The sequence below is a fragment of the Ailuropoda melanoleuca genome, chromosome 12 (genome assembly GCF_002007445.2).
Source record: "Ailuropoda melanoleuca isolate Jingjing chromosome 12, ASM200744v2, whole genome shotgun sequence".
NCBI lineage: Eukaryota > Metazoa > Chordata > Mammalia > Carnivora > Ursidae > Ailuropoda > Ailuropoda melanoleuca.
In genome coordinates, this window is record NC_048229.1 from 22,618,223 (window position 1) to 22,628,436 (window position 10,214).

At 52.7% G+C, this 10,214-nt stretch overlaps 1 protein-coding gene across 7 annotated transcripts in view; it reads left to right on the forward strand.

Moving 5' to 3' along the window:
- The first annotated feature begins 5,145 nt into the window (after positions 1–5,145).
- The window catches only part of TPST2 (tyrosylprotein sulfotransferase 2), a 55,555-nt gene continuing 50,486 nt past the window's right edge, over positions 5,146–10,214 (forward strand). For 2 of the 7 annotated variants that reach the window (XR_004619210.1, XR_004619209.1), the window contains exon 1: positions 5,146–5,290. Coding sequence is in view for 2 of the 7 variants with exons in the window: in XM_034639346.1 (XP_034495237.1) it covers positions 5,178–5,290 (113 nt within the window). In the remaining 5 variants the exon portion in view is untranslated. The remainder of the gene's footprint in view (positions 5,291–10,214) is intronic. The other 5 variants (XM_034639346.1, XM_034639347.1, XM_034639349.1 and 2 more) reach the window with 3 other exon arrangements.

A 10,214-nucleotide genomic window follows, 5' to 3' on the forward strand; every position in this document is an offset into this window, starting at 1 on the left:
GAATGTAATACCCTTGTGCTATGCCCAACTTATACAGCTGTACCTGGCAGACCTGGAACGCCACGGGAAAGGCACAGAGGTTGAGAGGGCCTGTGGTGGGGCCAAGCAAAGCTTATTTTCATGAAAGCACTAGCTTGGTGGTTGTGTGGGCAGAAGCGGGGGGTGGGGCTGGGGGTGGGAAGAAGTCGCCGAGCGTGGCAGGAGATGAAGCTGGAAAGAAAGGTGGGGCCTCATGATACCCCATTTTGTGGTTTTGCTGAGCTTCAAAGTTGAGGCACCACCTGACTCAGAAGGTCTTGCACTCTGGGGCATGCAGGCTCCCTCTCCCTCCCACCCTCGCTCTCTCCGCCTCCACCCTCTAATACGACCAGTGTTTTGCATTAGAAGACAGGTTCTCCTGTCTTGGACCAGAAGATGGGATCCCCAGGCAGGAATCTGTAGATGCTGGGGTTTGCCCTGTCTTACTGTTAGAAGCTGCAAAGTGTTGGGCAAATGGCTTCTGTTCCCTGGGACTTGTTCTTCCGGCCTCTACACAGGCAGCTCGAATGTCCACCCAGCCCCAAGTTTCTGTCCGACCTTGGGATTCCATGGCTCCCAACTTCCATGATGCTCCAAGATTCTGCAATTCATCTCTAAGCTTCCACGATTCTCTGACTTCCAAGTCAAGTTACATAGATCCCCAGCCTCGATTCCTAAGGTCCGTGGGTGCAGCTCTAAAATTTGACTATGGGGGAGTGAAGCCTTCCCGTCACATGGGCCACCGAAACAAACTCTACGGCCTCACAGACCACAAGACACACGATCTGATGAGAAAGAGAAAGGGAAAGAAAAACAGTCTCCATTCAAATATAACACAACTGCTTTCTGATCGCTTAGAATTTGTGTTTCATACTTCTTGGAAGAAATATTTTGGACATAGCAGGTGTTTTTTGTTCTGTTTTGTTCAGGGTATCCATCTTGTGAGTCCTATAACAGGCAAACAGAACAGAAATCCACTGGTTCAGTGAGTGGTAAAATTTACGTGCATTCATAATCTAGATTTTCCAGATTGCTCTAACTCAAAGAAAGGTGTCAATGCCCTCATTTTCTCAGGGGTGTTTTTTGAAAACAAGGTGAATGTCAGCAGTGCTAAAACATGAGACAGACACTTGGCAAAACCAACCAACAACAACTAGGATGGAAATAACAAATAATTATATTTGATTTATTATTGTATCCACACATTTATTTAGCTTTTTTAAAAAAGATTTTATTTATTTATTTGAGACAGAGAGAGAGCAAGAGAGAGAGCGAGCATGTATGGGCATGGGGTGGGAGGAGGGGTGGGGAGAAGGGGGGCAGAGGGAGAGAGAGAAGTAGACTCCCCGCTGAACAGGGAGCCCAGCACGAGACTCAATCCGAAGACTCCAGGATCACGACCTGAGCTGAAGGCAGATGCTTAACCAACTGAGCCACCTGGTCACCCCTATTTAGCTCTTGTTAACAAATTTATAAATAAACACAGCATGTATCAAAAACCAGAACAAGTACAAAGTACAAGCAAGTCCAAGACCAGAACATGGAAAAAGGCTGGGAGGGAGTGCGATGTAAGTTATGGACAGAGTAAGCTGCAAGTTATGTAAGTTGTAAGTAATATGTAAGTTACGTAAGTTGCTCCTGCAGGGGGTCCTACTTCCAATGAGATGTGAGCTTCTCACCACCAAGAACAGAATTTCAGAGCGTAAAGATAAGTCACATGTTTCACCTCGAGATTGAAACTGAGTATTTGACTTTCTCAAGTTGCTCAACAGCAGTCGTGCTGATGGTCACCACGTTGGAGGCGCCCTGCAGAGCCTGACTTGGCCCCATGGCTAAGGTGCCCATAGCTTTCTTGGGGACTTCTCCCTGCTGGTTTTGACTCTGCAGGAGCCTTGCCCTAAACGCTGGCTTCCAAATGCGGTGTCAGCTGGGATGTCATCATGTTTCAACATCAGATCCCAGCTCATGAATCTTGGAGTCGCTGGCCTTTGGGGAGACAAAGCACCTTGGTTATGGAATGTTCTCTCCTGTCCACAGCAAGAGGAGGCAAGCCCACCGTCTTTCAGGCAACAGGGCACGGATACCAAGTCAGCAGTGTGTGCGGGGGGGGGNGGGGGGGGGGGGGGGGGGGGGGGCGGTGAGGGTGCAAGAACCACCCATCGCCAGATGCTGAGGGACATATAGCAACCGAGTGTTGGCAAAGGGGCATTGTGCCAGGGTGTCCCGAAGCTTCCAGAGAGGTGAGCATCTCTTTAGAGCCTCGTTGTCATGACGGCGAGGCATCTGGATCAGCTCCATAATACCAGAGTGCTTTGCGAAGCTTGGGTACCCAGCCAGGAGTGGTGCACATCCTTCCAGCAGGAGAAAACCACCTGCCCTTCTAGCCTAGCTTCCTTCCTGTCCCCTGCAGGGCGACCTCCTCCCACCACTGTCCTGAGTCGGCATCTCAGCTCTGACATTTGCAAGCTGTTGCCTGTGGTCAAGACAAATAACCAGATGAAGCTTTTGTTTCCTCATCTGTAAAATGGGAGTAATGAGGTTGTTGGGAGGAGTAAAGGACCACTTGAATATAACACATCTAGGAACCTAAAGGAGCCTAAAGAACAGCAAGGCCCTGACTCATCATTAGCACCAGCTTCTTCAACGTCAGAGCCGGAAAGAGTTTTGGAATCAACGTGTTATATGCCACATTTACTCTTCCTGTTTCAGACAAATATTGGCTGATGGCCTTCTGAATGCTGGGGAAACAGGTTGGGGGAGAAGACAGAAGAGGCCCCCCCCACCCGGCTGTTCACAGACTGGAGGAGCAGACAGGATGAGATCCTTCATTTGCTTTCAAAGTCACATCAAATTCCTGGGTGGCCTGGGGCAGTGCCCATCTCATCAGGATCTCCTGGGGGGCAGGTAGGCTTCCTCGAGGAGGGGACAGCTAGCTTGAGACTGGAGGGGTTTGCCGAGTTAGAGGGCTGATAGGAGGTCTAACCTATAAACCAGATCATTTGGTCCCTTTCTTTAGCCCTGCAACTGAGATCTGCTAATTCTGTCTTCCAGATCTCTCTGGAACCTGAACACTCCCTCCATGCCTCTGGCCTTGCCCTGGGTTGGCCACCTCCTCTGGGGTACTTCAACAGTCTCCGAATCCACTTCCCTGCCTGTCCTGCTCCACGGAGCAGCCAGAGAATATTTGCAGAAGGCAAATCTAACCATGTCCTTCCCCAGGGGAACACCTTCCATGTCTCTCCATTCTGCGAGATAAAGTCCTGACTCCTTCCCACGGTTGGCAGCATCCAGCCCCTGCACACCCCTCTGACCTCCTATCTCCCCCTCTCCCCACATCCTGTCCACCGCACTTTTGGAAAGTCTGCCTCTGCAAGGTGCTTCCTGCTGGGCCTTTGCACCTGCAGGTCTCGGTGACTTGCACACCGTTCCATGCTTCAGGCCTTAGTGTGAACACTCCTGGCTCTCCCTCCCTGGTCCAGGTTAATCCCCCCTGTTTCCTCCCCGGTTAGAAGTGCCCACTTTATCGTGAGTGCTTGTTGAAGGGTCTGGTTTCCCCCTTGGATGCAGGGGCCTTGTCCTGTCACCTGCTGAATCCCAGTGCCTGACACGAGGTGCTCAGGAGAGGCTGTTGCCAGCTAGAATGTTATTAAACAAACGCTCTCCATTCGGATCTCTTCCCTTGATCTCCAGTTCTGCACCCACAAAGGGGTATTAGAAAACACCCAGCAGAGGGGTGCCTGGGTGGCTCAGTCAGTTAAGCATCTGCCTTCTGCTCAGGTCATGATCCCAGAGTCCTGGGATCAAGCCGGAAGCCATGCGTGTCTGCTCCCTGCTCAGTGGGGAGTCTGCTTCTCCCTCTTCCTCTGCCCCTCCCCCTGCTCATGCCCTCTCTCCCTCCCTCCCTCTCTCTCTCTCTCCAATGCATAAATAAAATCTTAAAAAAAAAGAAGAAAACACCCAGCAGAGTTACTATGCAGTAAGTCATACAAAGCCTCTAATATTTGCACAACAAACACTATATGATATTGTTTTCCAATAACAGCCAGTTTCATGGAGACAGAGGATTTGATATCGTCAGTCTCAACACTTTCTACAAGGGAGGCACTATTTACTGGACCCGTGAATGAATTAATGAAGAGCTACAAATGAATACATGGCTAGCCGGGGGCCCGTTATTTAATATCTGTATGCCTTGGTTTTCTAATATCTGTATGCCTTGGTTTTCTTATCTGTGAGATGGAGGTGATAACAGACCTATCACACAGGCTATTTATAGTTTAAATATGTAAATATAGATGAAGTGTTTAGACAGATGCTTTGCACTTAGTGTGTGTGTTTGCTGTTATGGTTGTAACTATTACAGGAATTTATTTTAAATTTATTTAAAAAAAACACAAAACTTTTCACAATGAAAAGTAAGCCTGCATCCCTTCCTTCCCTTTCCTTCAATGCATATGCACTTAATGCATGGATAGATCTATCATATACTCATTTTACAGATAAAGAAACAGAGGCATAGCGAGGCTAAATATCTCGAGACCTACCAGGCTGGAGTTTTATTTTACTCATGTATGTCAGGGTTTCTCAACCTCAGCACAACTGACATTTTAGGTTGGGGGTGGGTGGATGGGGAAGGGGCTGCTCTGTGTTACTGTGCGATGTTGAACAGCATCTCAGGTCTCTAGCCACTAGACACCAGTAGGACACCCCCGCACCCCAGCTGTGACAACCAAAAATGTCTTCAGATATTGTTAAATGTCCTTGGAGTGGGGCTGGGGGAGCAGGGCAAAATCGCCCCCTTCTTGATAACCCCCGATGTCCATGAATCTGTATGATAACCCCTCCCTCTTTTTTCCTTGCGCTACACACACAGCATAAATGCACCCTGCTCAGGGTCTAGTCTTCTCTTACACCACTTCTCGGCGACCATTCCACTTCGCTGCTTACAGACAGAAGAGAAGTTCTCTGAAACAGACCTGTCCCGACAGGAAGGGGGGTGAGCTGCCCGTCCCGGGGGTAAGGCTGCTCGCAGACCAGGACTTCCGGGGCGGGGTCAGCTCCCGGGCCGCCCCGCCCCTCCGAGCTGTCCGGAGGCGGCTCGCAGGGACTGGGAGCGGCCTTGGGCGGAGCCGTGCTCTGGCCCCGCCCCGCTCGACGTCATGGCGCCGCGGCCCCGCCCCCACGCGCGGGCGCCTCCCCCTCCCCCGGCCGGGGCGGCTGGCCAGCCCGGAGTCGCTGGGCGCTCGGGGTCGCCTCGCAGCGCCTCTGCACGGTAGGTGGCCGTGGGGTGGCGCGTCGGGCCCGGGCCGCGGCCGCCGTCAGGGGGGCGCCTGCGGGTCGGCCTCGGGCTCCGGGGAGCCCTCAGCCCGGGCGGCTTTTTCCCGGGCCCGACGCGGCTGCTGGGGCTTCGGGGCTGGGAGCTGGGCGGGAGGCGGCGCGCGCGGTCGGTTAGAGGATCCGCAGGCGCCGGGCGCCGGAGCGCTGTCCGCAGGGTGCGGCAGAGCCCCGGACCCCTGACCGCGCTTCTCGCCTCGGACCCCGCGCTCGTGGGGCGCTCAGCGTCGGTGTGTGTGTGTTGGCGGGGGGCGGCGGCGTATCACCGCCGTCGGGGTCCCCGGACCCTCCGCGGCGTGCGGGGACCCTCGGGCGGGCTCCGGGACGCGCGGGGGGCGCGTGGAAGTTAACTTGCAACGCCGTGCAGTTGCGAGGCGTGTCCAGAGTGGAGGCGTTGAGGGGCGGAAATTGCTGGCTGGGGAGGGGGCCGCTGAGAGCATGGGGTAGGGGGAGCTCTGGTGAACGTGAGGAGGGGGCGAAATTCCGCCAGAAGACCCCACCGCCTGGCAACCTCCCCCTCTGAGTGTGAGCTGGACGGGAGGTGCTTGATAAAGCTGGGACTGGAAGTGGCAGCGAGGGAAGGGGGCTTGGTCACCCAGGCCTGGTTGCCGGACTTGGCAGAGTCGTTATTATTATTTGGGGCAGAGGTCAGGTCTGACTTTCCCACTCAAATGCCCAATCCCCTCGGGAGGAAGGGTGGGAACCATACAGTGGAGTGCAGTCGTTAAAAGGCACTGTGCTTATTACTTGCCCACTTCCCCTTTTACAGGTGGGGAAACTGAGGCTCAAAAAGGTCATGTTTCCACAGCCCTAGTAGGTCACAGGTGGGATGTGGCAGAGCTGAAACCCACCCTCAGACCTCCTGAGTTCATGTGTCATGTATGGTTGTTGGGGAGGGGAGCTGGCAAACTCCTACTCATCCTTCAGAAGCTTCAGGCAGCGCCCAGTCCTGGAAGCCTTCCCTGGCACTCTGCAGGCAGTGTTGGGTGCTTCCTGTTTTGAAACCCACAGAGGTGACTGACCCTTTCCCTCACTTATCAGCCTCCCATCCTGGGCCGTGGACATCTCTCCCTGTACCCCGTCTCCTATCCTTTCAGGCTTCTGGAGTTGGGCAAATCTCAGGGTGACTCACTCTGGTTTAGTAGTGATGTACCCTGTGCGAGTCATTCCTCCTCATTCAGCCTCAGTTTCCATGACTGTGAAATTGGGTTTGTTGAGTCATTCATGGACCAATTTACCTTACTGAATCCCAATTGTACTATTATTTACTCACTGTATGTGTTTATATCACCTTATTTTTTTTTAAAGATTTTATTTTTATTTTATTTTATTTTATTTATTTGACAGAGAGAGAGAGACAGCCAGCGAGAGAGGGAACACAAGCAGGGGGAGTGGGAGAGGGAGAAGCAGGCTCATAGCGGAGGAGCCTGATGTGGGGCTCGATCCCACAATGCCGGGATCACGCCCTGAGCCGAAGGCAGACGCTTAACTGCTATGCCACCCAGGCGCCCGTATATCACCTTATTTTTTAAAACCTCATGTAATCTCTTTATAGCAGCTTTCCTGCGAGAGAATTCTTAATGTCCTGCGCTTCACCCTTTTATATTCAGTTCAGTGGTTTTTTAGGATATTCGCAGAGTTGTGCATCCAGCCCCACTACCTAATTCTAGAACATTGTCATCACCCAAAAAGAAACCCTGGACCCATCTGCAGTCACTTCTCAATCCCTCCTTCCCCAGCCCCTGACAGCCGCGGATCTGCTTTCCGTCTGTATGGATTAACCTATGCTGAACGTTTTCTGTAAATGAGTCACGCACAATGTGGCCTTTTGTGACTAGTGCCTTTCACTTAGAATGATTCTGAGGACCACCCTTGTGCTAGTATGTAGCTGTTCTTCGTTACTTTTTTTTTTTTTTTAAGATTTTGTTTACTTATTCGACAGAGATAGAGACAGCCAGCGAGAGAGGGAACACAAGCAGGGGGAGTGGGAGAGGAAGAAGCAGGCTCATAGTGGAAGAGCCTGATGTGGGGCTCGATCCCACAACGCCGGGATCACGCCCTGAGCCAAGGCAGACGCTTAACCGCTGTGCCACCCAGGCGCCCCTTTCGTTACTTTTTTTAAGTATTTCATTAACTTTTTTTCAAGTTTTTTTTTTTTTTTTTAGATTTATTTGTTTTTTTTATTTATTTGGGAGAGAGCCTGAGTCGGGGGCTTGATCTCAGGGCCCTGAGATCACAACCTGAGCTGCAACCAAGAGTCGGACGCTTAACTGAGTCTGAAATACCCAGGCCCCCTGGTATCTCATTACTTTTTTTTTTAAATTTTTTTTTAATTCCAGTATAGTTAACATACAGTATCATATCAGTTTCATTACTTGTACTTCATTACCTTGTAATGACTGAATAATATTCCATCGTATTCCATCGCATGGCTATACTCTACTTAACCACTTTTCAGCTGGTGGACGTTTGTGTTATTTCTACTTTTTGGCCATTGTGCATACTGCTGCTGCGAACATTCGTGTACAAGTCTGCATGTGCCCATATGTTTTCAGTTCTCCCCGGTATATCCCTGGGAGTGGAATTGCTGGATCGGATGGTAATTCTGTTTAACCTTTTGAAGAAGTGCCAGGTTCCCAGAGCAGCTGCCCCGTTTTACAGTCTCACCAGCAGCAGATGAGGGTACCGATCATCTTAACTAAATACAGTGTCCGACGCAGTCATAATCTTTGAAATCACTGGCTTTGACGTGCTTGTTTTAAATTACTTTCAGACACGCATTGAGTTAAATGCCTCATTAGCAGATTAAGGAGTGCCCTGCGGGCCACCAGGAGCATTGCTGGGACCGCCAGGAAACCAGAAAGCAAGCCCGTGGAGTGGAGTGCTTCGCCAAGGCGTGTGTGTGTTTGTGTCGCTTCTGTAACAGGGACATAGTTGCTACGCGCGCTCTACCGGGCCCTGTGCTGGATGGGGGGCACTGAGGAGTTCAGGGACTCTCCGTCCCCACCCCAGGACCTGGTGGTGCCTATTAGGAACATGTGCATAGGAGAAGAGAAGAGTGGGAGCTTCCCAGACCTTCCTACCCCAGGCCAGGGACAGAGGCCAGTCTGGGGCTCTCAGCGGTCCTGCCTGGGGCCCCACCCTGGCCGCCCATGCTCATTCTGCAGGCGACCTCCCCTGGTGGCCATGTGGGGTGGGCCATCTGAGCAGCCGCAGGGAGCCACTGCTTGTTTGAACAGATGCCACCACCCCCCTCACCCCTGCCCCCAGACCTGAGACCCACAGTTCTGAGTTACAGAGGCCCTGTTGGTGCCCCTCCGGATGACACGCAGACATCCCCTCCCTCCTCTTGGCATCGCCCCCGTGCCTGGGACCCCCACCTTTTCCCTCACGCTCTTTGCCTTCTATGAGGGTGAAGTTGCCTGGGGAGAGCCCAAATCAGAACATGGCATTTTCACCGAAGAGCCAAGTTTCTTGGAGGTCAGCAGTTCCTCCTCATGTTCTTAAGCCTGTCGTTTGCTCCTTCTGGAACCGAACCCAGCATCCCTCTCTGCGTTCTGGGTTCCCATCGAGCAGCCTCGTCCTACCTGAGCAGCCGCTTTTTGGGAGGGCCATTGAGACGGGCCTCTGGCACCTGTTGCCAGCCCCTCCTGGCCTTTGTTCCTTTGTGCACACTTTCCCTTCCTTGTCCTTTTAAAACCAAGCATTCCTGGATAGCCTGGGGAAATGGAAACAGGGTTCAGGAGACTAGGCCGGGGTCTCTGGGCCTCAGTGTATCCTGCTGGGGAATGGGTGTGGACTGAGATAGAACTTGGATGTGGTGGCCCCTTGGGATTGGTAAGGCTGTCAAAACGTGTTATCAATGTGACTTTGTGAATCGATTTGTAGTAGGAGAGATGGGACAGCAGAGGCTGGTGGTAGTGATTTGAAGGCCTGGGTATGGCCCACATGGCTCTGATCTGCCCTGTGGCACTGCAGAAACATGTCTGGGTGTCAGCAGCCCCTGGCCTCCTGCCCGTGCCACCTGTTCCTGCCACCTGCAAGGCCCCTTCTCTCCACTCTGCAGCCACGCATTGACCCTGTCTGGGGCCACTCCGGAGAAGGTTCTGAGATGCCTGCGCCCCCCCATGGCCCTTCTCTGGTTTCTTCCACTCTGGGTTGTGGCATGAGGAGGATGCATGGGAATGATTCTTTGAGAACGGGCCCGTGAGGTAGGCCGAGCCCCAGCAGCAGCCCTGCCCACATGCCCTGGGGAGCCTCCAGGGCTGCCACCTGGGGAGGAGCTTCGTGTTATCCTGCGTGCTCAGATGGTAGGAGGAAAGTGCAGGGCAGCCAGCCTGTCTGCCAAGTGCATTCTTGCATCAACCAGACTTTTCACCGGGCTTCTGTGGCCAGAAATCAGGCTGGTGGCCAGAAAGTGGGCCTGGTGGCAGCGTGCACACTCAAGGGCTCACGCCTGCATCGGAATCCGGTTGTTCCGCTCAGCGGTTGTGCGTTTGTGTTCGTTGGCTGCCTTCCCGCTACGTTGGTTTTCTTGTCTGCAGAATAGAGGTGCAGATAGGACCTGCCTCCTGGATTGGACCAGAGGGCATGGGGGTCCAGTGCTTACCTTGTTGCAAGGCAAAAATGGGGCAGCTCAGGGTCAGACAGGCTGTTGGAATCTTGAGTGTGTCCCTTTGGGAGCCTCAGCTTCCCCATCTGTCCAAAGGCTGTAATTATAGCCGATACCAGCAGAGCTCACCGGGCGCGAGGCAGTGTTCTAGGCGCTCTATGTACATGAACTCATTTGACCCTCCCAGTGGCCATAGGAATTGGACAAGCCGAGGCACGGAGAGGTGAAGTCATTTGCACAAGGGCATCCT